Source organism: Neovison vison, chromosome 4, assembly GCF_020171115.1.
Source record: "Neovison vison isolate M4711 chromosome 4, ASM_NN_V1, whole genome shotgun sequence".
NCBI classification, from domain to species: Eukaryota; Metazoa; Chordata; class Mammalia; order Carnivora; family Mustelidae; genus Neogale; species Neogale vison.
In genome coordinates this window covers 225,756,781-225,784,089 of record NC_058094.1, presented here as the reverse complement: position 1 = coordinate 225,784,089, position 27,309 = coordinate 225,756,781, and the positions used below count along the sequence as shown (strand labels likewise).

Genomic DNA, 27,309 nt, shown 5'->3' with positions numbered 1-27,309 from the left:
ATGGCCCTTGGTGCTGCAGGCGCAGTGGGCTCTGGGCCCGGGCACCGAGGGGGCACTGGATGACTCCCCCGCTGCAGGACCCCGCCACCTATGACTCCAGGCCTTCAGCACCCACCCGCCGTGGTACAGGTAGGCGCTGCCCTCCCCCCGAAACCCAGGAGCAGGAGCCTTGGGACCCCACTGAGAGGTGCTGGCTCTTGGCCTCTGGTCATACCCAAAGGCCCCCTCTGGGCATTTCTGCCCTGCCCAAGGCAGACCTATGACCCTGCTTCTTCCTATCCGCTCCCACCGCTGGGGTCACCCCCCCCAGATCCTGCTGACATCTTCCACCTTTGCACTGCCTCTCTGGAGGGCCCGTCTCCTCCTGGCTCCCTGGGTCCTGCCTATCAAAGCTGTTCTGAGCCAGGAACCCCGTGGGCCTGATACCAGTTTTGGGGTCAGGTGAAAAGGGCCTGGGGCTCTGGGTTATTTCATTTCCTCCCATTCGCAGATGCACAGACATACACCTCCCCCATCCTCACCTGCGTGTGTCCGCACACGCTCGCTGCTGGCCCGGGGGACCCCGCTGATGCCCAGCACAACTTGGGCTCCCGAAACCTAACCCCAGACCTGCTTTGGCAAACTTCTAAAATCCTTCCAGAACCCAGACAGGGGTTTGTTCTCCGCGGGAAGGGGAGGTGGCCTCGGATGGGGTCAGCCTGGGGCTGCCCCCAGGCAGGCCTGCGACTCAGAGGCGCTCCAGGCCCAACACAGGCGAGCTGGATGTTCCTGGGCCTCCTCTTGGCAAAGTACAAGAAGTGTGGCCAAGCTAGTACCACATCGGTGCCCCTGGTCCAGAAGGAAGCACCGAGGGCCTGGGTGGAAAGGCTGCCAGCCTCAGAGCCCCGTTTGGCTGTGGGCAAGGGCAGGAGCCGGGTCTGAGGCCTGCCCAGCCCCATGTGTCATCCTGGCCACATCACTAGTGGGAGTCTCCTGTGACGGACTGGGTGCTGGGGGGACCTAGTCCCTGGCCTCAGGACCCGAAGCCTGTGGGGAGCGCCCCAGTGGACCATTCAGGCCCCAGGGCTCTGAGGAGGGGAGAGACCCCCGAAAGGGGCAGCCTGCAGCGGGCTTTCAGGGGGCAGGGGCTGGGGGAAATGACGGTGGCTCTCCCAACTGCTGCTTCCCCAGAAAGAGCGGAGGAACTCTCTTCTGCCTGGGCAGCTGGGGGAGCCCGGGGCTGTCACCTGATGCTGGCCGCTGGGGGAACAGAGTCAAGGCCGCGAACAAAGGTCCTGCCTCTTCCCCACAACCTGACCACTGCCTCAGGTTAAGCTTGGACAGGCTCCCCAGCTTGCAGGGGTCGGTTTTTTAACGCAGAGTCCTAAACAAAAGGTGCAAGCCAGTGTACTTACTGGGCAACTCGGAAGTTCTCAAAAGTCCTCCGGTGTCTCAGGGTGGAGACTTGCGGAGAAGCGGGGGTCCCCAGGGGGTTCCCTAGAGCTGGGGCTCTCCCGCATGGCGAGTTCTTGTGAGTTGCCGCTGATTTGGGGTGCATTGAGCTGAGCCCTAAGCCGGCTCCCCGGCAGCAGGAGGTCAGTGGCCAGGGTTGATCCAGACCATGCCTGAAGGAGTGATCACCCCAAAGGATGGGCCGCAGGGGTGGGGAGCCTTGGCGGGCGGGGGGCGGTTGGAGGCTCTGAGGGCTTCGGGTACATCCTGATGACACGTGGTCACAAGGTGAATGGAGGGTCGGTCCTGACGCCCCTGGGATGTGAGGGAGTAAGGGGGAAGGTGCTGGAAGAAGCTCCTGGCATTTTGTTCTGGAGCCGCATTAACATGAAATTGGGCTTCATTCAGCGTGTGCAGTCCCCGGCATGGAGCCGGCTTTGACGCTCCGCGGCTGGGGCACGTGCTGTCATTTGGATGCTGACAGGCCCCGTGCTTGCGTCTAGACAGCGCGGTGGGCGCGGGCCCAGGCGTGCAGCAGCTGGAGGCTGTCTTCGCCCTGGCGCTGGCAGTGTGATTGCGAGTGAGAGCTCGTTATTAGGGAGCGTTAAGTGGTGGAGGTAATGAGCTGAAGGTGTCACCGGGAGGGGGTCCCGGGAGGCCGTGTCAGGAGGTGTCACGGGAGAAGGCTGAGTTGCAGACGCAGGGGAAGAGTGAAGGGCCTGTGGGCATGCGGCTGAGCAACTCCGGGGGAGGCCGGGGCTGTGGCCGCGGTGTCCCGGTTGGCGAGGGCTGCGCAGAGCATTGGTCACTTGCGAAGACCCTGCGGGAGACTCGTTGCTCGCTTCAGCCTGGTCCACCTCCTGACCGGCTTCCCGGCCGTGGAACCAATGTCTTGGTTACCTAAACTTCCAGGAAATCTGAGCACGTGTCTTAGGAGCATGTGTCCCGCTCACGCCTTTCCTGGAATTTACAAACTTGGATCATCTCCCATGTCAGCCTTCTTTCCAGATCGAAGAACATTCTGGGGCCTGGAGCGAGGAGCCGCGTACTGTGGGGAGGGGAGGAGGCAGAGACAAGAAGATGCAGGAAAGCATGCCTGGGCTCCAGCTCTCTCCAGAAAGGGTCAGAGGCACTTTGCAGAGACAACTGTAGTGAGGAAGTCAGGGCACTGGGAATACAGGGGACGGAATATATGTGGGAGCCGAGAATAACATTAGTGCACAGAACACAAGTCTGAGGTCCCAAGATCCCTTCTGCAGTGAGAAAAACGGGGCACACATGTCATTCACACTGCCCAGGACGCCAGACAGTTTGCTCAGAGACACTGTGATTTCGGGCCCTGTGACCCCGAGAAGTGTCTCCTGTGTGATGACGCGAGGGGGACACTGGGCGACAGAGCTACGCGCAGGTTTCCTAGGCCAAGGGAAAGATCCACGCAATAGTGTGCAGCCATGGCAATGTTGCTGGTCGTGGTCAATGCCAAGATGTAAGTTAGAAGGACTAGAGGAAGACACTGCCTGCCTCAGGAAGAGCCCTACAAGCTAGTATTTACGATACTTTTGAGAACTGTCAGACAGCAGGAAGGTCTGTTTAAAATCGGGGATGAAGTAGAGTCACATTCCTGGGGAAGGGTCATATCCTCGTAAGAACAGAGAGACCTCGCCCAGCACCATGCCCAGCACCGAGTCTGGGTAGAGGGCGGGTCCGGCCACTCGCCTTACACCTTAGTGAGGGAGCCCGCTGAGAAGCGGGTCCTCGTGTCAGCTTCACTGCAGGGCCCACCGGGCTGGAGAAAGAAGCTTGAGCATCGAGCTGGGATGCAGCAGGCGACCCTACACCCTAACTTGGGTTTGCTTGTCTGGGTCGTGGGATCAGGTAGAAAGGGGCTCCTTCCTGCCAACGGACGCAACCCAAAGGGAAGGGCAGGCTGTGGGGGGTAGCCGTGAAGTCGCTACCCCCGAACTAGGAGAGGAACTTGTCCAATAAATGTCAGACCCCCACCCCCGCCTGTGCCACCTCCTCAGGCAAGGAGACCCTCCCAAGGGGTGGGCGAAGTGGCAGGATTAGTCCAGAGTCTTCTCCCCGGAGGAACAGAGGGCTCCCCGTGAACACATGATGACAAGAGCATGGGGTCCCCTCCCTGGTGGGGCTGGGGCTGGCCACAGTGCTGACAGCCATGCAGAAGCTCAAGCCCATTTGACCCTCCCGGTTCCTTCTCTCTCCACTGGAACAATCCCCTCTTCCTTTGCTTTGACTTGATTTCCTAGACACATCTCGGTTCCATCCGCTTAAGTCTCAGTAATGCAGCTGTTGTCTCCTGCCTGGACCGCGGAGGGGGCCACTGAGTGGTGCCCCGCTCTCAGTCTGGGCCCCTCCTCACCGCCCACTCCCCCCCAACACCACGCTTCCTGCAACACCTGATCTCTTCTGTCTTCCGTGTCCTCTTGGGCTTCAAGTGCCTGTCCTCATTCGGGGCTTTCCCACATGCTGTTCCCTTGGCCCGCAACACGCTTCCAGCTCCCTTCACCTGCCCAAATCTGCCCATCCTTCAAGTGTCGACTCAAATGCCACTTCTTCCAGGGACACTTTCTCCCACCCTGATGAGATATGAAGTCCCACCTACTTAGAGCTTGTAGCATGTACCTAAAATGGAAAGATTTCTTTGTAGTGCTCCTTAAAGGCACAGACTGCATCTGTCTTGTTCAGCACAATTCAGAAAAATATTTCGTGTATGAATGAGGAAGGGGTGGGGCAGGCAGGAGGTACCTCTGACAGCTCAACTTAAGAGGACCCTGAGGAGCACCTCAATCAGTCAGTTAAGAGTCCGACGCTTGATTTTGCTTTGGGTCATGATCTCAGGGTTGCAAGATTGGGCCCCACGTTGGGTTCTATGCTGGGTGTGGACCCCACTCAGGATTCTCTCTCTCTCTCTCTCTGTTCCTACCCTACTCTCTTGCTTGTGTGCTCTCTCTCTCTCTACAAAAAAAACAAAAACAAAAACAAAAAAACAGAAGAGGACCCTAAGACCCTGAGATCCTTCTGTATGGTTGACCCTGCCCTCTCTACACCCCACAACCCAAGGGTGGGCCTTTTTTCCTACCCGCCTTGGCCTGCTGACACATGAGTCGCCCTTGGCCCATGCCTGGGCAGCAGTCCCTTTCCAAAAGAACCTATTCCCCTTGTTCACAGACACTCCTAAACAAAATTTAGTTGTTTGTTTTGTTTTAAAGATTTATTTATTTATTTTCGAGAGAGCGAGCAAGAGAGCGTGCCTGGGGGAGGGGAGGCGGGAGGGGCAGCAGGAGAGACACTCAGGCACACTCCCCACCGAGCACAGAGCCTGACACGGGGCTTGATTCCCCCTACTCCCTGCTCTGACCCTGAGATCGTGACCTGAGTCAAATCAAGAGTGGGACGCTTTACCGACTGAGCCGCCCGGGCGCCCCATCCGTAGTTGTTCTGATGGTGAGCAGTCTAACCTCCTGTGACCCTGCTCTTGCCTGTTGGTGTTCTAGAGAATAAACCCCTTTCTGCTTCCATGACATCTGACTGCCTCTGGGAGGTGGTTGTCCACACTCCCTGGGTCTGCTCTCGGGTCTGGACCATTCGGGTCTGGCTTCCTCAGACGTTCCTCACCTGGAGGCCTGGGCAGGCTGCTCTCACCCTTGGTGCCCACTGGGAGAGCCGGAGGGGGGTAGGGCTGCCTGGTGCAGGCAGACAGGCTTTGGGGCTCCCCAGGCTCTGTTGGAAGGTGGGCTGTGCCCCTTAACAGTTAGACAGACATGGGAAGAGGCATGTAGTTGTCTGAGCCTCAGTGTCCCCTGTGTAAGGTCTTGATGCCCCTTCTGGAAAGATCCACAGCGATGCTAAATACTGAGCACTCAGCTCCACACCCAGCACATGGTGAATACCAGAGCGCCCCTCGTTGGCCTGTGGGTTAAAATGTGGTGCTCGGCGTCCATGCGTCATCTGCAGACCCTGTAAACGTGTCCTCCCTGGTTCCAGGCCCAGCTTCCGTTCCCACCGCCCTTACACTGTGGGCTCATAAGGCCTGGAGTCAGCAAGCAGCCCCTGGGTCGTTCCTCCCCCCAGCTGAGAACTCCACTCTCCCTGCTCCCACGTCTTGAACTCAGGTGCAGATTTGGGTGGTTAGCTAGAGCCCCCCACTGTCCAGCCCTCTCTCTTCCTCAGCAGTCCCCCGAGACTCCAGGGCAGCTCGGACGGGATGGAGACGAGCCAAGCAGGCCCTGGGCGGAGGATGGCAACCGGTGTTGACTGAGCTTGTTGCAAGTTTTAGGAACTGTTTTAAGGACCTGTCATGGTTTAGCTGATTTATCCTCACCTCAAGACGATGAGGAAAATGCTAGTATCACCATCATCATTTTCAAGATGATCAACTAAAACACAGAGAGGTTGAGTAATTTCCTAGTGGTTAGTGCAAGAGGCCCAGTTGGGGTCTGTCTACCACATCCAGCCCCCAGAGGTATGTGGTGACCCAGACCAGATGGGCCCTCAAAGAGACAAAGCAGCTAGCCCGGGTACCCCAGCACCTAGACCCAAGGTCAAAGACTAGTTGTCCTGGTGCTTAAAGCTCACACCACTCATTTACATTCATTGCTGGGTGCCTAGGACTTTAGAGTTTACAACCCCAAAATGGGGGGTGGGGGTGGTAAATTGGAGAAGTCCTGCCACTTCGAAAAGGGACAGCCCCTCCCTGATTCCATCAGATGGTTTCCAAGTATATCAGTGGGCTTGTGTTGCCAGATTTCCATTTTTTTTAAGAGATTCTGGAAATCTGGCTTTTTAGGTGAAATCTCTCAATTCTTAAGATTTTAAAGTTTTGGTTTTTTTTTTTTTTTTTTTTTTAAGATTCTCTTTATTTATTTGACAGAGAGAGACACAGTGAGAGAGGAAACACAAGCAGTGGGAATGGGAGAGGAAAAGCAGGCTTCCCTCTACGGGGCTCGATCCCAAGATCCAGGAATTATGACCTGAGCCAAAGGCAGATGCTTAACGACTGAGCCACCCAGGTGCCCCTTTAGGATTTTTTTTTTAAGATTTTATTTATTTATTTGACAGAAAGTGAGAGATCACAAGCAGGCAGAGAGGCAGGCAGAGAGAGAGAGGGAGAAGCAGGCTCCCCGCTGAGCAGAGAGCCCGATGTAGGGCTCGATCCCAGGACCCTGAGATCATGACCCGAGCCGTAGGCAGAGGCCCAACCCACTGAGCCACCCAGGCGCCCCTCCCTTTAGGATTTTAAAAAAGTGTTTGACAAAGACACTGCGTGGGCTACGCCAAACCTGTCGCTTTGCAGCTTCCTCCTTGGGCTCCTCTAATGCCGTCACCCCGCTTCGGTCTCCTCTCCTAGCCCTCGGGCCCAGAGCCCTAAGTCAGCGCTGCTATCCGGGAGAGCTCGAGGGTCCCAGCATCACTGGAGCCCAGGCTGAGAAAGACTGCATTGAGTTGGGGTCACTTGAAGCAGTCTCTTGTCATCGGTGAACTTTAAACAGAGTGCAGAGAGTCTTGTCAAAAATTTGAGGGTCCTCCCCCAGGTAGAAACAGGGATCCCGGTGACATGCTACTAACCAGAAGGGCTGGAGGTAGAGCCCTCGGTTGCAGAATCCCCCTCAAAGACTGAGTGTTAAACCCAGAACAGTGGCTGGTGAAGGAATTCAGGGCACTTTTGACAATCTACAGTGGGGACTGGGCAGTGGGGGTGGGGCAGGGGCACAGTTCAACGTCAAGCCGACAATAGCAGTGACAGTTGAGATCCTAACACGGTGGTCTTTTGACACTAGTTTCCTGTCTGGCTCTGAGACAATCATTAGCCTCGTGTTCCTCATCTTTAAAATGGGTATAGTGGGTACGGTGATATTCAGCCCTTTAATTTGTGGGATGTTCAAAGAACTGAATTAAATAATGCAGACGGCACTGTTTGGTAGGCTATGAAAGCTCCGTGAAGATGTACGTGTGAATTTGGAGGTGTTTGACAAAGTCTCTCCCAATATCTTGAGCGTGACACATGAACGTGGGTGAATGTGCGGGTAAATATTTAACAACTGGCTCTTGACAGGGTGGGAAGGGGGAGCTGAAATCTGATTTGTATTATTTGCCAATTTCCCTGGTATAAATACTCCTACCACGGCTGATTTTAAACTCCCAACGTGACACTCCAGCTCATCACTGCCTGTTACTACCACTGAGTGAATTTGCTGCCAATTGAAGACGCAGCCCAAAGGTTGTAGACTGTCTGGAGAGAGGGCTTTGTCTGTCTGTCCCTTTCTGGTACGGTCAGCGTGAACCTGGATGAAGGGAGAAGGTCGCGATCATGGATCTATGAATGACTCACAGCGGGAAAGGATGCAAATGTATCAGATAGCCGAACTGAGACTCCCAGGATCCCACACTGGGATAATGAGCTGATTCCTACAAGATGAAAATCAACAGGAGTCAAACTATACGTCACCTGTTCTTGAATCCAGAGAGGCAGCGTTAGAAACAGGGAGTGGGAGACACGTCTCGGCACAGTCAGAGTAGAGAGGGAATCGAGGTTTTAATGGATGGTGAGTTCAGTCAGAGTCCAAAGTAGGGTGAGTGTTTGCCCAGGAGTGGCGTGCTAACTAAGCGATGGCTTCATTTGGGTCCCTAGGACTTAACGAGAACTCCTGCACGCCCCGCCCCACGACAATGTTTTGCTGTGCACAGTAAGCCAGTGAGAGCGGAAGCGGCACTGTACCCATTTTACAGATAAACAGACTGAGGCGAGAGATTGATACAACGTGGCCCTTTTGTATTCCCGTCAGTCGGTGGTGGCAGAAAGACTCGAGCTCAAGAGGTCTGACCCCCGGCCGGAACCTGCCTTGTGCTTATAAGCATGTTGTTGTCAGCACCATGCTTTTGGTGGGCCTAGGCAGACCAGGGGATGTAAGGGGACAGGCGGGTGGCCCTGGGACAGGCGGGCCGGTTACCCGAAGAGCAACACAGGAGGAGGGAAGGCAGTGTTGGGAGGTGGGTGAGTCTTCTAGGGCTTCCTTAGCAAAGGAGCCAGCTGGGGGGCTTCAAGCCTGGAAATGTATTTCCAGAGGCTGCTGGCGGATAAGGTGTCGGCAGCGGGCTGGGTTCCTTCTGAGGTTCCTTGTGAGGGCAGATCTGCCCCGGGCCTTGCTCCTTGACTTACTGATGGCTGTCTTTCCCCAGTCATCCCCCACATCTCTCTGTCGCTGTGTCCTAAATTTCCCCTGTCCTAGGACACTGGTCATATTGGGTTAGGGTCACCCTACTGACCTCATTTTAACTGCATTACCTTTGTAAAGACCCCATGTCCAAGTAAGAACACGTTCTGAGGGAGGGGGTTTGGGACTTCACCAAACGAGTTCAGTGGGGTGGGCGGAGACACAATTCCACCTGTGCCAGGGGGACGATGATGGTGGCCTTTGGGATCTGAGCCCTGTCTCATGGAGGAGCCAGAAGATAAGCTCTAGGCAACTAGAACATCTGGGGGGTACCCAGGCTCATGTACCTCAAAGACCGAGGTCCTCTCTGTCCCTTGGCCTCTGGAACACCAGCCCCTCACCCGGCTGTCATTTTCCCCACATGGGGCCGCGCGGAGCCAGCAGCACTTGGCACTGAGCGGTCACACAATAGGTGCTCACTAAACATGTGGCAGGACAGCAGAGGAGGAAGGGGACAGGTGCAGGGGGAGGCCCAGCTTCTCCTCCAGATGCCTCAGCCCCAGCTTCTGAACCTCAGCTTCTCCTGGCCCAGCGGTTGCCCTGATGGATCCTTAGGTGTGAGTCCGTGGGCCTTGGTGCTTTTGGTGGCTTCTGAATGTCGCCCCCCCTCCACTTTTCCTGCAGTCCTTACCATGTTTGTGGGCCGGACACATGAGCTTCCCCTGTAGGACCCGTCCTGCATATCAATGCCACTTCCTGAGCTCAAGGAAGCTTCTAGGAGTTGGGGTAGAACGCAGGCTCTGCATGGGCTCCCAGAGTCACCAGAATTAGCCACTGTGAATAACTGCCCAGCGGAGCCCTCAGAGGTACCCTCGTGGTATTTGGGATGGTCCCGCAGTGGTGGGCCTCTGAAGGCTCCCTGTTTTCACCTGTCTCCTAGGTGGGGACTGTTGGGCAGTAGGATCAGACCCAGAGATAAGGCAGGGCAGTGACAGCTACACCCACAGGGTCAGAAGGGCTCAGCATCCAGGAGCTACTAATCGTGGTGAGGACTAAGTGTCTCCTCTGGGGCAGGCCCTGTCTCCAGCTCTGCATGTGCACGATTGCGCGCTAAGCCTCACATCTACCTGGGCATCAGGTGTAGGGCTTCTTGTCTTAAGAACAGGGAAGATGAGGCTCAGACTGGTGAAGGGACTTGTGCAAAGGTAGGAGCTGAGTGTGAACCCAGGACCGTCAAACGCTAGATCAGTGGTCCTCCACCCAGAGCAATGGCATCCTCCAGGGACAAAGGACAGCGCTGGGAGATATTTTTGTCTGTCACACTGGAGGATGGGGGAGGGGGGTGGGGTGTGCTGGTCGAATTTCCTGGGTAGGGGCTGGGAATGGTACCAACATCGCAGGCTATGTGAGACAGCCCCCGCAATAAAGAATTATCCAGCCCCAGATGTCAGACGTGCTAAGGCTGAGAAGTCCTGTTCTGGAGTCTAAGCTCAGAGTCATCACACTGTGGTGCCTATAGAGACCCTACCCAGGGCAGAGGGTTCAGGACCTGGGGGAGGACAGGACCCCAGAAGAACTGGAGTGATGGATAGGGCGTTAAAGCCTCATGGTCACAGCCCTGTCCTAAGACAGACTAGGTGGCAATGGCCAAAGCAAAAGCCCAGATCTGGGAGCAAGGGCAGGGGGTCAGGGTTAGCTAAAGGGCTACTGGGAGGGGACTCATTATGGGGGGTGGCACCAGCTGGCGTTAATTACGAAAGACCGTGGAACCAGGGGCCGCGCACCAGCAGGTCCTGAGACCGCCGTCTTCCATCTGCTCCGTATTGCCTCCTCCCCGAGGAGTCTTCATGAGGCTTCTCGGCCATTGCCACGGCTCTTTGAGCCCAGGAGTAAAGGGTATGCTGTGTGGGGACACGGGAGAGGCTGAGCCTAGCTTTGACTGTGAGATCCTTGATCACAGACCAGCCTCGAAGATCATCTCCTCTTGAAGCCACGCACTTTGGGCCCTGTTTCCCCCAAGAAACCTGCAGTCCTCTGCACATAGATGGGGCCTTCTGCCTTTGGCTCAACTCACCTGTACCCTTCCTAGGCCAAGTCAGGTCCTCTGAGTTCTCCAGGCTAGGTAAGCTCTTTGGAACTCAGCGCAGTGAGAGAAGCAAGGGCATCAGCTGGGAGAGGGGAGGAGCAGCAGATGTGGAAATTCGCGTCGGGAGCACAGTGGGACAGGGTGTGCTTGGCGGAGGGACAGCCGGACAGCTGGGCAGCATGAAGCCAGTGAGGCCGGTAGAACTGGGTGCTCCTGGACAGGGACACCCCGTCAGGGGGCTTATGTGTGTCTCTCCAGTCATTCAGGGGCCAAGTACAGGGCAGGAGTTGGTGAAGCTGGATTTGACTCTTAAGTAAGAGACTCAAGAGTATATGCAAAGGAGGTGAAATGGTGAATTTGATGTTATGTTTTATCCTAATTTTTTAAAAAAGAATCATATGTAATGGTGTAGTTGTGATGAGGGCTATGAGTCAGAGAAATAGACCAGAAAGTTCCAGGGGAGTCGCAGGCTTTGGGGATCAGGGAACGGGACAGAGGGCCCCGGAAGGACAAGAGATGGTGGTCGGAGTGGGGTGCTTAAGGCTGATATCGGGGTGCGGGGCTGCAGCTGCTGGAATGACAAGGCCCAAGAAGTAACTTGAAGCAAATGGCTGAAGGGAAGTGGGGGATGTCTAGAGGAGAGGTGGCCGAGGAACAAGAGACCCAAGGTGTGGCAAGGGCCATCCATGAAGATCCCGAAAAGCAGCTAGAAGAAGATGGGTATCAGTGCCAAGGCCAGTGGCAGGGGTGCTCTGGGGAAAATAGAGCCACGGCCAGTGGCAGTCCGGGGGTCAGTGGTTTCTGGAGGGCTTCTCTCACAAGAGGGCAATGGGCCATTCTCAGAAGTGGCCAAGCGGATTGGAAATTTTATTTATGACAGACCACACAGGAGAAGGGTTCGGATTGGGAGATGGGAGAAGAAGGGGGCCCCCACAGAGGCTTACAGGGCTGGGGATGCAGCCAAGGGGAGTCCGGGGCTTCTGTAGGGCCGGACACATTCCGGGAGGGAGGTGCACTCAAGGCTGACCACGGGGAGATACCGGTGGAGGGTCGAGCCAGGAGGGGAGGGGCAGGGCGCTCTTGGCCCCCACCCAGGCAGCGGAAGAGCATCCTCAGACCCTGTGGGCAGGGCCAGCGGCCCTTGACTCACCCAGAGTTGCAGGGACCTGGAGGACAGGTCCCCAGGGGCTTCCAGGCAGGTTTTGTCTATGCATTCCCCTGCCAGCTGACATTTGGTTTGCTAAAACTTTAATTTGCCAAGGGAACATCAAAGTGACCCTTCACACTGACATTTGGTTTGATTTCCCAGAAATATTCGTCAAGGAGATGTCCGTGAATTTTTTTCCTGCCCATTTTTCTTCACTCAGGTGACATCCCAGACCTCAGAATGTAGTGGTCGGCAGAAATCCCTCTGACCACCCAGTCAGAGCACTCGCTGAGGCCTCAGAACTTCCCAGGGGTGACATGAAGCCACCCGGAGACTGTCCCAACACTGGCCATGAGGGAGCACTGAGCTGTGGGGGAGACAGGAGAGGAAGGGCCTCCAAGGTGCTGGGAAGGGGCTTCTTTCTGCTGAGAGAAAGGAGGGGCGGGGCCTGGGAGCTGTGGGGTGCAGGCAGGGCCCGAGAGATGGCTTCAGCCAGACGGAGGGCATTGTGGGATGGGTGGGTTCCCTGGGCCCTGGCCTGGTGGGGGGTGGACAGCCAGGAGGCTGGTAGAGGGAGGTAGGCGGTGGGAAGGAGAGGTTTGCTTTTCCTTGGTCTTGACAGTGTATGGTGGCTGAGACCAGGGAGCCCTTGTTTTTGCCCCTGCAGCTGGCTAGACAGGCCAGTGTTGGTCCAGAGGTAGATGGGCGGGGTGCAAAGATGGTTCTATGGACAAATGGTTCTGTGGACAAAGATGGTTCGGCCCTGCACCAGGCCGAGCCATGCCCCGTGTCCCATCCCCTAGGCTGCAGGACAGGAGCTGGGACAGTGAGAGCATCCCTCAGGATCCCGTATAAACACCTCCCCACTGGCCAACCCCATCCCAGCCAGAATGGGGAGCAGGTGGCTTATTGTAAGCTGTCGGGCTTGGATTGCTAGAAGGAACCATCATTAATGATGGTCATGAGGGGAGAATGCAGAGCTGCTGCCAATCCAAAATGGGCCTCCGCTCTGGGCTGGTGGGTGCTCAGGCCCCCGGTGAGCTGACGTTTGCAGGTATCATGGGCGTGTGAGCCAGTGGTGAGGGGCAGGGAGGGGGCACAGAGCACCCCCATAGACTGGAGAGCCCCCCCACAGAACAAGAGAGTAAGGATTAACTCATTCCATTAGCCTTTTTCATATACTTGCTTATTGAGCAGGACCCTGGGGACCCCAAGGCAAGGCCTTGCCCTGCTCCCAGGAGGCTGACTGCACAGTGGTGAAGGCTTACTGGAAGCTCGAGTGACAAGGACCAGGCTTCACTTCCGGTTGGCAGCACCCCTTAAACAGTGTGGGCTCATCTCTCTGTATCTCTGTCCCCCTCTCTTCCCATCTCGCCTGCCTTGGTTCCTGTCTCTGTCTCATGGAATCCTTGGATTTCAGGGCAGGAAGGCCCTAGGAATCATCCGGCTATCCCCCTCCCATTACTCCTGAGAAAGCCAAGGGGCGGGGACATACAGTGACTTGCCCAAGGTCACACAGTTATTTTTGATGTCCTAGTTTATCTTTGTGTTTTGCTTCTTTCTATCATATTTGTCTTTCTTGTGTGTGTTTGCAAAACTGACACAGAAAGGTGAAGTCACACAAAAAGACGGACGACCCCCCCTCCCCAGCTAGTAGCAGAAGGTGTGCAGGTACAGAAACATTCTCCCACAAAAAAGGGAGGCACCCGGCTCTGCTCTGGCCTGGGAAGAGTAGTGGGGGGAGCCAGGAGGAAGAGGAGGATTGTGCCATGATGTCCCAGGCCAGCCAGTGTCCTGTCTGCTGCCTGGAGGAAGCCCCTCACCAGAGGCTGGGGAGAGTGAAGGCGCAGATTCCCTTCCACCCTCTTCTGGGGACTGGGCCTGGTCCCAAGGTCTAGCTGGAGTTTCCTGGGGGCCTGGGATTTAGGCCAGGTGGGTAGGCTGGGTCAGAACTGCTTCTGGGACCCCCCCACCCCCTGCCACGCATGCCTTGGGATTTAGTGACCAGTTGGGCGCTGAGTTCAGCGATGGACCAGAAGGTGGAAATCAGGGGTCCTCAGCCGGAGAGCTCCAGCTGGTCTTGCTATCTCTCTGTGTCTCTGTCTCTCTCTTTCTCTCTCTCTCTCACACACACACACACACACACACACACACACACACACACACGCTGACACCCCAATCAGTGAGGATAATTTCATTTCGCTAAGGAAAGCTTTATTGCTGGGGGTATACGGAAAAGGGGGCAGCGGAAAGAGGTCTCTCCCTTCAGTCTGGTTTCCTTTGTTCCTCCCTCGCCTTCCTCCCTCTCCCCTTCCCAGCTTCCCTCCTCTCCTCTAGCCCCCTTCTTCCATTCTCCCTCCCCGGCCCCTCCTCCCCCATCCCCCAGAGCTGGGTCCCCGCAACAGGACCTCCACTGAAGGCGGGGAGGTGGGGGTGGGGGCCGCGGGCTCCGGCCTCAGCCTCGATGGCCATCTTCCCGCAGGGAAGGAGTTAAGTCTCTCCGCTGCATCCCTCCTCCCTGCTCTGCCTCCCCCGCCGCCACTGAGTCCTGCAGCTAGGCCCTGGGCTGACCTTCACCGGGAGGGAGGCCGCAGTGCGCATGCCCGGGCCGGCTGCCGTCCGGCTCCAGCCGCTGCCCCGGCCCCCGGCGGGCGAGGGCGAGGGAGGGCGGCCGCGGGCCGGAACGTGCCCCTCGCGCCCGGCCGCCCTCCGCTCCCGCGCGGTGGTGGTGATGGGGGTGGGGGCGGGGGACGCCGAGCCCGTCCCGCCGGCCGCGGCGCATCTCTCCCTGAGCGGGGAGAGGCGCTTTGCCATTTGGTGCTGGTGGTGCTTCGGAGGGAAGGAGAGATGGGGGGACGGCAGGGGGGACTCCGGCTCCGAGCCGCAGGGCGGCCGCCCTCTGCCCGGACGCGCGCACGGTCTGCCCGGAGCACGGCCTGGGCCGGTCGGTCGGCCGGGGCTAAGGGCCCAGTTGGGCTGGGAGGAGGGTCCCCCGCCAGCTGGAAGCCGGGCTTTCCCTGGGCCTCCACCCCACCCCGGGTCGGGCCGGAGCCTGTGGCAGCAGCACTGCCGGGCGCTCTTCTGGGGCTGAGCCACTGGGGATCCTGGTCTTTGTGAGGTGGGAGTCCTGGCTCGGGGTGCCCACTCCTGCGCCTCTGCTTTCTGGTCTGAAGGCCCCCCTCCCGTCCCGTGTCTGCAGATGTCGGGCTGCCCCTTTAGAAGCAACAGGGAGATGCGCCTGCTGGTGCCTTGTCAGTCGCACCTTGTGGGTGGGATGTGGGGCTGGTGGGGTTAGGCCAGTGCATGCGAATCCCTGTGGCTCCTTGTCCCTCCGGCCTTTGCACTGGTGTGTGTGCCTGAGGGCCATTCGTGCACTATGGATCCTAAAGAAGTCTCCCAGAGAAGTGGCTGGGAGGTGGGGGGAGGCCCCCCAGGCTCAGGCTCCAAGGCTCCAAGGCTCCGAGCGAGGCTCAGGCTCCGGTGGCCCAGGAGGGAGTGAGCTGTGGTCTTGAGTGATGCTCACCAGCTCCCTGGGTATCACCAGAGCCTTTGGTCCAACCACCTCCTGCAATCTCCTCCCCACCAGGACCAGCCCCTCAGGAATGCACGGTATCCCCACTGCCCTTCACCGCACTTCCTCAAACTTGCTGTCTTCTTTACCCGAAAAGGCCTCTTCGAGAGTTGAGAACTCTGAGCTTTATAGAAAGCCTAAACGTGTCTGCCCCTGCCCCAGCCCCCCAGAACCTGTAAGGTCCGTGGTTTCACACATGTCCATGCTAGAAGCACCCACCGTGGGTGGGGATGCCCATAGCGACTCAAGCCTTCAGGTAAGTGGCAGAGTATGAGCTCTATCCGCTGGCCCACTGAGCTTTGGGTGGTGGTGTTTGATCATAAGTCCCCGTGTCCCAGGATGGGGGGTGGGGTGGGGAGGACAGTGGGGCTTAAAGACTAGTTCCTGATGTCAGGGGGCCACATTTAGAAAATCAAACATAATATCTCAGACACTCGTCAGGCAGGTGCCAACTCGTGGCATAGATGGCAATGCGTATTCAAAGAAGAGAAAAAGTTGGTGCACAGGAGTGGAATTGGGGAGGGCTTCCTGGAGGTGGTGGGGCCCACACTAGGCTTTAAAGGATGAATGTGATCTGGATAGGCAGATGAGCAGTAGTAGAGGGATTCCAGGCACAAGAATAGGGAGAGCAGAGGCTTAGACATGGGAATGAGTGAAGGGTTTTGGAGGTTAGCAGACAGACTAGAGGTAACCTCCCCCAGGTCACCAGTGGCCACCTTCATGGCCTATGGCAGCCACACACACCCCCCATTCCCACCCTGCCAGGACCCAGTTTCTGCATGGGGGAAAATGGGGGGAAGCTGGGTAGAGATCTGGTAGAAAGAGGACCTCTGGGTTCCTTGCTAAGCCAGCAGAAAAGGAGGGTTATCTTGGGCCACTCTGGCCTTTTGGAGGACTGACAGTGAGCACCCACCTGCAGGGAGACAGCACGGCGAGGGCCCAAGAAAGTCAGGCTGTAGGCAAAAGGACTCTTCGGGCAGAACACTGCCTTGGTTCTTTGTCTGCACTCTGAAGGCATGCTGGAGGGGTTCCCCAGTGCAATTCTGGGTCTTTAAGGTGTAACTGCAAATAAGTTTTCCAACAAATTCCCCCAGGCATTGCCCGGCCCTCACCGGGATGCTGACAGGGAAGCCCCAGGAGGCACGTAAAACTTGACCCACTCTCCTCTTCCCAAAGCCCTTGGGCTCTTCCTCCAGAAGGAGGAGAGAGAAGAGGGGTGTGGCCTTGGGGGGGACTGGGTGGCGCTATGGTTCCCAGCCTGGGGATCTCAGGATTTGCCCCTCCTGTTTCCTGTCCCTCCTTCACCTCAGGGACTGCCAGCTCCCTCCACACTGCCTCTTCTGGGACTTAACCCTGATTTCTTTGGGGTCTGGAGGATGGCCCTCCCGTACCCAGCAGCCCCAGCACCTCACCCCGCCCATGCCCCGTTCCAAAGCCATGAGGCTCTGCTCGCCTCATTGCCTCTGCCCATCTGCCCAGGCACCCACCCCAGCCCCTCGCCTTCCCTCACATTTTCTCTTCCTGTTCTCAGGAGTCGGATCCACGCCTCTTTTCCGAAATACTTCCCCTCTTGCCCTCACTTTCTCACATAGAGACAAACAAAGACTCCCATACCCAGAAATAGACTCACAGGGAGCTGGGAGACACACACAGGCCGTGTCCTGCCACACGCGCACTGGCGGGCGCGCATTCGCACCGGGGCTCCGGTGCAGGGAGGCACACAGAGAAGGCGTTTGTCCCTGCACGCACGGAAACACCCACAGCCACGGCCACCGCGCCGTGCCCACACAAGGGCGCCAACACACACGGCGGCCGAGACAAGGGCGCACACATCTGCGGACGCGAGGGGACACCGCCTCCCCGGGCACACCCACCGCGGCCGGCCTGGTGCAGGAGGAAGGCCTCCTCCGGGCTCGGCTCCCCCCGGATTCCTTCCAGCCAATGTTTCCCTACTTGGCCTGCCCGGTCTCTGGGGAAAGGGCCTCAGAAATGCGGCAGGAGCCACTTGGGGGACAGTTGGAACTGACTGTTCCCTGCCTGGCCCTGCCGGCGAATTCCCTAACCGAGAAACTATTTGTGGCGAGAGCCCGGGTGGCCGGCGAGCCCCCCGCCGCCTCCCCTCGCGTCCCCTCCCCGCGCCGCCTCCCCGCGGCCCTCCGGCGGCCTCGGGCTGCAGCGCCGCTGCCCAGCGCCCCGGAGCCGGGCTTGCCGGCGAGCCTCGCCGCTTATCTGCGCTGTTTGGACAGCGAGGGCTGGAAAGGCAGGCGTTTGTGTCCCCGCCGAGTCAACAGGCAGACCCCGGGCCGCCGGACTATTTCTGTCTTATCAGTGCAGGAATGCGGCAGCCGCGGCGGCGGCGGCGGCGGCGGCGGCGGCGGCGGGCGGGCGGCGGCGGCGTGGGCCGTGGGCCGTCAGGGCAGCCCTGAAGGGGCCCCCTCCCCACTCCGCTCGAGTAGAAGTGTGAGAGAGCCCAGCAGGACTCAGAGGGGAGAGTTGGAGGAAAAAAAAAGGCAGAAAAGGGAAAGAAAGAGGAAGAGAGAGAGAGAGTGAGAGGAGCCGCTGAGCCCACCCCGATGGCCGCGGACGAAGTTGCCGGAGGGGCGCGCAAAGCCACGAAAAGCAAACTTTTTGAGTTTCTGGTCCATGGGGTGGTGAGTGGGGGAAAGTTAGCGGGGGAGGGTGAGCGAGCTGGCGCGGGCTGAATGGAGGGATGATCGGGAGGGGCCGGGAGGGGGCTCCCGCTCTCCCACCCTCTGGCAGGGGCGCCACGGCCCGCGGCCCAGCCCCAGGACGGTGCCGGCGCCCGGCACTCGAACACGTCGTCAGGCGGCGGGCCGGGGATGGGTGCCCGGGCGGGGAGCGGGACGCGTCTGCAGGGGTCCTTGCCAGGGGCTGGGGGTGGGACTTGGGGACTGTGCCCCCCCCCCCGCCAAGTGTGTGTGTGTGTGTGTAGGGGGGGGTCCCCTCTGTACCAGACGTGTTGTCTTCTGTTCTCTTCCTCGTGGGCCCAGGTGTTCCCCTGCCCTGGGGGTGGGGGTGGGGGACACGGCAGGGGGTGGGCTGGGTTGGCTGCTCTTCCGCTGGGACAGTGTCTCTCTGATTGTGTCTCCGGGAGCAAGGAGCAGGTGACCCTGGAGGCACTGCGAGCTGCAGGCTCTTTGGCTGAACAGCCTCAGCATCCTGGCTGGAGGGCTCTGGGGCTTTGCTGATGGCCTCTGCCATCAGGGTCAGAGAGAGACCCTCTCTAGGGACAGGCCCCAAGTGAAGGGGTCTGAAGATCCCCTTGGCTGACTCAGCCACCAGAAGCTGATGTCCTTAAATCCTCAAAGGTGTGAAGGAAGGCCTGGAGTCAGGGACGTGAGGCCTAGAGGCCAAAGGGGCAGGGTGGCCCCTTCCTGCCAGGAGCAGACTTGGAAGGCCCACAGGGAGCCTAAGGGAGCCCAGGGTGACCTGAGGGGATGGGACCTCAGGCTGAGGCAGCAGGAGCCAGGCCGGGAGAGGCATGGAGGGTAGCGGAATGGGAGAGGCAGGGGCTGTGGGACTTGAAATGGCTACTGAGTTCGGAGCTGGGTGCAGAGGAGGCAGTCAAGTTGACTATGGCCAAATTTGGTTGTGACCCCAAAGAAGGCACGTTCTCAGTGAGGGAGGCCAGAGTGCCTAGAATCTTGGTCCTTCGTTAGGGTGGTCCGGGTAGCTGGCACAGCCTTCTGGGGGCTCTGGAAACTTCTCTCTTGGGGCCCCTTCAGCAAATCAGCAAGTATCGATGGCCTTGAAAAATGGGAGAGCAGCTGACTGGGTAAAGGGGCTTCACTGGGGCAGCTTGTCCTCCAGTCCCAGAGATTTCTGAGGCCACTTCCCAGGGGTGCCCTTGTCAGTCAGCCAAGTTGCCTAAGCAGTCATGCTGCTTGGTGAAGTCCCTTAATAAAGGCTCATCCAGGGGAGAAAGGGGGCTATCCAGGTGGGTTGGTTGGTTGGTTTATAATTTAGCCAACTTAGAGCTCCAGGTCTTGGGTGGCTTTGAGTCCCACCGCTTCACTCCTCATACCCAGTCTGACTGCAGTGGGGCCTAGGCTCCATGCTGGGCCAGCCCGCTGGACATATGAGTGACGGGGTCAGGTGGGGTGGGGGAGGCAGACACACAGACCGGCGGTTTTTGCTTTGGGAGAGATGGACAGAGACAGCTGGCCTGCTGGGAGATAGGGACCGAGCTCAGGGCGAGCGGGACTGGAGGGAGAGTTGGCAGTTAGAAGGAATTCACCCCGCTCCTGCTCAGGGCTCCTCCGTGTGCCTGGGGCCATCTGCACTCTGGGAGACAAAGTGGGTAGCCTGTAAAAGGTAAAAGGGGCACAGGGGCTGCGTCCCTTGCTCCCTAATCTCCTTCCTGCTCTCTTTGTCCCCTTCACACCCACCCTCCACTTTATAGCCCCTCCGGGGGCCTTCCCCAATCCCACTTCTGGGATCTGGACAAGTGGGGTTTTGAAAGTCTGTGAAACATTTCACTCAATGAATTTGCATCTCATCTACATCCCATCTGAGGTGGCAAGGGAATACACCTGCCTCCTCTCCCTCTCCAAGGCACCCCTTTGAGCCCTGACTTCCTACCTCGCTGGGGCGGGGTGGGAGGGAAGTGGAGGAGTTCTGTAGGATGGAACCATCTCTGGTAATGCCGGCAGACAGGAAGGGAGAGATGGATGGAGGAGGAAATGCCGCTGCCTCTGAGCTCTCCAAGCCTCTGGGCAGCCCACCTCCAGCCCAGCTGCCTCCCGGTCGTGTCAGGGAATCCTGGTAGGGTGTGACCTCACTGGCTCCTGCTGCTTCCAGCCTTCACCTTGAGGGCATATTGTGAGGGGGGGGGGCTAAGACGTCAAAACCCCTGGGTGTGGAGGCTTGGCATCAGCCAGAGGGAGTGTGGTTGGAGCTGAAGGATCAAAAGCAGGGGCCCAGAGAGAAGGGCGGGTTAAGGTGGGGAGGGCAAGCACAGGCCAGGACAGCCCAGGAAGTGGACTTGAGAAGCCGGGAGTGGAAAGAGGGACAGAAGTCCTAGCAGAGAGCGGGGTCTCTAACCCAGGTGAAGCTGCAGAGAGCAGACAGTCCGGGCCCCTCAGGAAACGGCGGTTCTGTGCTGCCTCTGCCAGGAGGCGCTGCGTGACCTTGGCTAGGTCGCTTTTCTCCTTGAGCCACGGTTGCCTCATCTGTCAAGTGGGGTGGGAAGAACCCCCTCAGTCGGTCTTGCGGAGGAACCTGTGGATGTGAACATCCTTTGAAAAGGTTGAAAGGCGCCATTAATATTCATTTTCGCGGTACCTTCCGCAGACCCGAGGCTGGCGATGCCCGGTGCAGCTGCCTGGCTTCAGTTAGCTTCCTGCAGCGAGACGCAGAGCCCCCTCCGCCGAGCCGCGCGGTTGCGGCGCCCCTGCCCCTCCCACCCCTCGCTCACGCTGGCGGCATCGGGGTCACCGGCCGGGGGGCTTGGGGTGGGAGAGACGCGGCTCACCGCGCCTGGAACCGGGGCCCTGGTCTGACCGGCGGGCGCCTGTTTCTGCTTCACCTCCGCCCCCGCCCTCGTCCCCCCCCTCCACCCAGCGCCCCGGGATGCCGTCTGGAGCCCGGATGCCCCACCAGGGGGCGCCCATGGGCCCCCCGGGCTCCCCGTACATGGGCAGCCCCGCCGTGCGACCCGGCCTGGCCCCCGCGGGCATGGAGCCCGCCCGCAAGCGAGCAGCGCCCCCGCCCGGCCAGAGCCAGGCCCAGAGCCAGGGCCAGCCGGTGCCCACCGCCCCCGCGCGGAGCCGCAGGTGAGTGGGGCCCAGCGCGGAGGGGGCGGGCCACGGGACCCCAGGGACGGGGTGGGTGAGGAGCGGGACTGGAAGGAGCGAGGAAGAAGGAGCGAGCGGTCCTGGGTGGGATGCCCTCTGGGGAGGTGGGCCGAGGGGGCACCGGTCTGGTTCCTTTGTGTGCCCACCGTGGAGACTGAAGCTGCGGCCGTCGCGCCCTTCTCCTTGTCACCTGCCCCCTCCTTCTCTCCAGCCCTTGTCCCCAGGTTCTGGGAGACGCTTCTGTCTTTGGGGTGGGGGTGGGGCTGGCGGTCGGACTGAGGGCTGAGCTTTGGGGACGGTTTCCCCAAGTGTGGCTGTGCAGTGCACCATCCTCGGTCCCCTGGCTGGACTGTTTAAAAGCCCCACTCCAGGCAGTCTCAGTCTGACTCTCTGGTCAGGGGGGTGGAGCCTGGGGATTTGCCCTGTGGGTGGGTGGTCTCCTGCAGAGTCCTGCTCTCAGGCGATTCCTAGGCAGGCAGAGGATGGGGAGCTGCCATCATCTGTCCTCGGGACCAGGTCTGCCCCCCCAGCCAGGAGAGGCCAGCCCGTTCTCCTGTCTGAGCCAGCTGGGGACACCCTGAAAGCCCCTGCTGGTGTCTGGCAAGAGAGATGCCCCTCTGGGTTTCACTATTTAACCAAACACACATGCTTCCCTTTGCACACCAGATGGAGTCCTATAAAAAGAGTAATATAGATTTTACCTCATTATTAAATATTTTTTTACACATCAAGGAAAATTCACCATTTATAGGATTCCCAAGATGAATTCTTTTGCAAAGTGAATCATCCTTTCATACAGTAAACAAGTTCCTGATCTGTCTTGTGTAGATGGAGAGTTTCACATAGATAATTTCTTCAAAACAAATCAGACCTTTAACGAAAGGGGCTCACCTGGCCTTAGAAGAGGCTCTTGGGCAGGAGGGGGCAGTGGCTGTCACCACACACAATGGTACAGAGCCATCCTCCAGGCTGGGTTTTAATCTCAACTTGCCATGGATTTTCTGGGAGTGTTTTTGGGAATCAGAAGCAGCTAGCAGGTCAAGAAGAGCCCAAGTCCCAGCTGCCACCCCAAATCCAGCCTGCGGTCACACCCCCACAGGAGAAGCCTCTCTCTGGATCTCTCTGGGTGTGTTTCTGGACCCTGCTGGCAGGGTGATCCGAGGGCCTGCCAGCCTCCTCTTCCAAGCCCATGGTGCCAGGGTTGCAAGACCTCCCCAGCTTCACCCATCACTTCCTGCTCCAGGGATGGGAGAGGGCGTCTGCTCCTCTGCCTCTGAACTCAAGCCACCTTGGACTGTGTACCTCAGCTTAACAGAAAGGGAAACTCCTCAGAATCCCTCCTCCTTCTCCTCTGTCCTCCCCCTCACTCGCTTTTCTCAAACACTTTTGCAGCTTCCCCCCCAGCCCTTCCTAAGTCTAAATTTCTCTGGCCTGAGGATGTGGTGGGATGGAAAGGGGCACCAGGGCTAGAGAAAAGGACGGGGCCACGTCTGCTGCCCACAAGAGGACATAGCGCCATGCCATACACCACTGCCGTAGCCCTTGGGCGGGCAGACGAGCGGGCTGTGGGAACCCCAGCCAGGCGGGTGGAGATGTCGGGATAATTTAGCAGGTGGCCTCGTTACTCCCAGATCTGTCGCCATGGTAACCTGGTTTTTTCTTTAAAAAATGTACAGTGCCAAGAGGAGGAAGATGGCTGACAAAATCCTCCCTCAAAGGGTGAGTGCCTTTCACAGCAGCCCCTGGCCCTCCCCCCACCCTGTGCTGCTCTGCCTCCTCTCCCCCCACCCCACCGCCCTGGACCGCTTCCCCTCCCCCCTCAGGAGCAGAGCTTCAGCGTCACAGCCACTTTCACTTTTTGTTTAAAAAGCTAATTAAGAAGTGGGGCTTCCTGGCCAGAGGGAGGGGGTGGGGTGGAGGGAAGGAGCAGAGCTGCCATAAGAGGTAGGGTCCTGAGGTAGGGTCCTGGGCCCGGGGTGCCGTGGACTGAGCTCCCGCAGTCCACAGACATAAATAAAGGTGTGGGACAAAGAGGTCACAAGAGCTAGGGGACCAAAGGCTGGCAGGGGAGTGAAGGGAACTGAGGCTGGCCAGAAGGCCTGGACATCATCAGTGAACCCAGGCGCAGCGAGGCGTGTGGGGTAACACGGCTGAGAGGTCAGTGGAGCGACAAGGTGGGTGCCAGTGGAGAGGGAAGCAGCAACATCCTCTGTCTCAGGCACCCCAGGAAGGTCCAGAGGCCATGTGACAAGGGCAAGGACGAGATGAGGTGAAGTCCCACTTGCTGGGCTCCGTGGCTGCGGCCTCCCCTAGTGATGAAATGCTTCTCTCTCGAGGGAGAAGCAGCTTTTTATCCCTTACATGCCAAGGTCCTTTCTGCTGGATATGCAGTCCTGGGGAGAAGTCCCCGTTTGCACTCGGAAGTTGCATGCCCGGAACCTGGCCAGCACCCCTCTACACTCTTTGTGTCCTGGGACCACCTGACATGCACGTTCCACCTACATGACTGGCTGAGCCCCTCGTTCCCTGCCTTCCTCCTGCTATTCCAGATCCGCGAGCTGGTCCCGGAGTCCCAGGCTTATATGGACCTCCTGGCATTTGAGAGGAAGCTGGATCAAACCATCATGCGGAAGCGGGTGGACATCCAGGAGGCTCTGAAGAGGCCAATGAAGGTGTCTTGATTTGGGGGCAGGAAGAGGGCTCTAGGTCGTGTTCCGAGAACGGAGCAGTGGGATCGCCCCAGGGAACGGGGGCATGCCGCGTGGGCTCTTTACTACACTCTTTATTTCCACAGCAAAAGCGGAAGCTGCGTCTTTATATCTCTAATACTTTTAACCCTGCGAAGCCTGATGCTGAAGATTCTGATGGCAGCATTGCCTCCTGGGAGCTGCGGGTGGAGGGGAAGCTTCTGGATGACGTACGTCCTGGCCCAGGTCTCTCCAGGTGCCCTGGGGTGGGTATGGGGCTGAGCTGAGGACAGAAAGAGATGGATGCACCACGGGTTAGGGAGTCAGCCCTGGCGAGGGGCGGGCGGCCTGAAGAGACAGTCCGGGTGCAGAGGTCTGCTTCTAACCATGCTGCCCTACCCGACCAGCCCCACCCAGCCCCGGCTCGTCCTGCCCCCATGGTCCCTGTCCTGCCCCCACGGTCCCTGTCCCTCTCCCACAGCCCAGCAAGCAGAAGCGGAAGTTCTCTTCCTTCTTCAAGAGTTTGGTCATTGAGCTGGACAAAGACCTTTATGGCCCCGACAACCACCTCGTTGAGGTAAGACCCAACTTCTGCCCGGGCAACGGCCACTCTGCCACAGACCACCGTTCCCTCAACCACACGGATCTGGAGCAGGGACCACCTGAGAGCCCTTGGCCCCAGCAGCCATGATGGGCCTATGAGGTGACCCAGGTCTCCTCCCCTGGGCAGTGGCACCGGACACCCACCACCCAGGAGACAGATGGGTTCCAGGTGAAGAGGCCAGGGGACCTGAGCGTCCGCTGCACACTGCTCCTCATGCTGGACTACCAGGTCCGTGCCCCTCCCCCAGACGCCGCCCCACATCCCTTCTCTTAGGGCAGATCTCAGCTTCAGGGGAACATACCCGGGAGACCCCATTTTCTTCCCTACCTCATCTTCTCCAGAAGCATGTTTCCCAGGAGCCCGATTATCACGTCCCCCCAGGCCCCAGCTGCCTGGCCCTGAGTTCTTCCCAGTCCCCTCTCTTTTATCTTCACGGCCGTCTTTTCCCAGCCTCCCCAATTCAAACTGGACCCCCGCCTGGCTCGGCTGCTGGGCTTGCACACGCAGAGCCGCTCGGCCATCGTGCAGGCCCTGTGGCAGTACGTGAAGACCAACAGGCTGCAGGACTCACACGACAAGGAATACATCAATGGGGACAAATACTTCCAGCAGGTACCCTCTCTCGTGATCTCAGGGACGTGGGGGGCGGGCAGAGGTTCCAACAGGGGAAGTGCCTCAACGAGGCTCAAAGGCAACTCCCCCACCCCCACTTCTAGATTCCTGGGTGCTAGCGCACACCCTACCCTACTGCTCCACGCCACAGCCTGTCCCTTTCAGCCAAGCCAGTTTAGAAAGTTCCGGAACCTTAAAAGGCTGACAGTGTGAGGAACGTAATATTCTTGGCACTTGGGAGTTGAGACCCCTGGGTTCCAGTCCTGGATCCAGACTCTACCAAAGTAGAGATTATTTGTAAAACTTTTTAAATAAACTCGGCAGATAAGCTTGAGGTGTAACATAAGTCGATGTTTATTGAGTGCTTGCCGTGTGCCGGGCTCTGTTGCAGGCGGTGTGGGCTCATCCACTTAGTTTTCCCAGCCTCCCTGGTCATTACCATCCCCATTCTGGACACGAAGAAACCAAGGCCTGAGAGCTTAGGGGATTGGCTCGAGGTTGCCAGGTTAACGGAAGAGGCAGGATTTGCATCTCGGTGGCCACAGACCCCAGGCCGACGCTTTCGACGGCGGCACCGCACCAGCGCACGTCCTTCTCCACACCCCACCACCGGCAGACACCCTTGTCCCCACTCCGGCAGGAATGAGGACTTAGCTTGCTCCTCCTGTGGCCGTCCCAGAATGGGAGGATCAGGGCTGTAGCTACACGCTTCTCAAGCAGATGAGACTGGTCTCTCTTTCTCTCCTACTTCAGATTTTTGACTGCCCACGGCTGAAGTTTTCAGAGATTCCCCAGCGCCTCACAGCTCTGCTGTTGCCCCCCGACCCCATTGTCATCAACCACGTCATCAGGTGAGGCCCCGACTTGCTCCCGAGATGAGGTAGTCAGAGCAGTGCTGCCCTCCCTCTTCCTCCCACCCCCCCACCCCTGCAACTGCCGCGGGTACCAAGGACTGGACTTCCCTGGCAGCGTGGACCCGTCCGACCAGAAGAAGACAGCGTGCTACGACATTGACGTGGAGGTGGAGGAGCCACTGAAGGGACAGATGAGCAGCTTTCTCCTGTCCACGGCCAACCAGCAGGAGATCAGCGCTCTGGACAGTAAGGTGGGGCCAGAGCCCAGAGCTGGACTGGGACATTGACCCAGAAATGGCAAAATGCAGACAAGAGATGAGAGTACAGGCCTGTGGAGAGAAGGGGGCAGGTGGCCTTTCCCTCGCTCCTTGGAGCTCTGCCCATCCCCCTTCCCGGGCATTGCAGCCACATCAGGGACCTAAGGGACTGCCCTTCAAAGGAACAGCAGCAAATCCCTGCAAATCCCTCTCCCCCACGGCCCCCGTCCTCCTGCCCCTCCTCTCCCACATCACCATGGCCAGGCGAAAGCGTCTGTCTTTCTACCTGTAGATCCATGAGACGATTGAGTCCATAAACCAGCTCAAGATCCAGAGGGACTTCATGCTAAGCTTCTCCAGAGACCCCAAAGGTTACATCCAAGACCTGCTCCGCTCCCAGAGCCGGGACCTCAAGGTGAAGGGGACTCAGGGAGCACTGGATGGAAGAGAAGCATATTGGGAAGACAGTAAATGTTGTTATATGACGGTGGGGGTGGGGGCTCAAGGCTGACCCTGCTGCTCCCTCCCAGGTGATGACAGATGTGGCAGGCAACCCCGAGGAGGAGCGCCGGGCTGAGTTTTACCACCAGCCCTGGTCCCAGGAAGCTGTCAGCCGCTATTTCTACTGCAAGGTGCGGAGGGGCTCCCTGGACCTCAGAACCCACCCCCCCCCGCCCCTGCTCCCTCCAAGAGAAGCCTCCCTTCCCAGCCCGGCCAGTGGCCCTTGCCACTCCACCAACCCCCTCACCACGGAGCCCTCCCTGGGAGGCCTGCTCCCAGACGCTCTTCCAGGGTGGCTGGGCGGTCGGGACTGTCCTGTCACTCACCAGCAACAGTGTGACCCTGCTACTGCTCTCATTTCTCTAAAGATCCAGCAGCGCAGGCAGGAGCTGGAGCAGTCGCTGGTTGTACGCAACACCTAGAAGCCCCTGTGAACGAGCGCCACTGTGGGCCTCCGGCCTGGCCGGCCCCCGGGGGGACTCTGCTGTCACTCCCGTGACACCCTCCGGGTGAGGCGGGGAACGATTAAAGGTCATGCATCTGAGAGCGGCCTTGTGTGTCATTGACAACT

The 27,309-nt window shown here is 58.6% G+C and overlaps 1 protein-coding gene across 2 annotated transcripts; it reads left to right on the top strand.

Moving 5' to 3' along the window:
• Nucleotides 1-27,282, top strand: SMARCD3 (SWI/SNF related, matrix associated, actin dependent regulator of chromatin, subfamily d, member 3). Of its 2 annotated transcripts, none has more exons than XM_044246868.1 (13): nt 1-129; nt 20,991-21,202; nt 22,900-22,942; nt 23,773-23,895; nt 24,018-24,140; nt 24,392-24,487; nt 24,641-24,742; nt 24,965-25,126; nt 25,880-25,977; nt 26,096-26,231; nt 26,530-26,652; nt 26,768-26,869; nt 27,107-27,282. In XM_044246868.1, exons 1-13 carry the CDS (start codon nt 91-93, stop codon nt 27,158-27,160), a joined length of 1,413 nt encoding a protein of 470 aa, XP_044102803.1. In that variant the 5' UTR covers nt 1-90; the 3' UTR covers nt 27,161-27,282. The 2 variants fall into 2 exon arrangements, with proteins under 2 accessions (XP_044102803.1, XP_044102802.1); XM_044246867.1 differs by lacking the exon at nt 1-129 and adding an exon at nt 17,827-18,058.
• Nucleotides 27,283-27,309: the final 27 nt, after the last annotated feature.

Excerpts from the sequence above, each read along its gene's own strand:
- SMARCD3 (XM_044246867.1), top strand. The coding sequence starts at position 17,981 with ATGGCCGCGGACGAAGTTGCCGGAGGGGCGCGCAAAGCCACGAAAAGC. Across the intron at positions 24,488-24,640 it reads CCGACAACCACCTCGTTGAG|TGGCACCGGACACCCACCAC; the intron begins GTAAGACCCAAC and ends TCCCCTGGGCAG. Across the intron at positions 26,232-26,529 it reads TCAGCGCTCTGGACAGTAAG|ATCCATGAGACGATTGAGTC; the intron begins GTGGGGCCAGAG and ends TTCTACCTGTAG.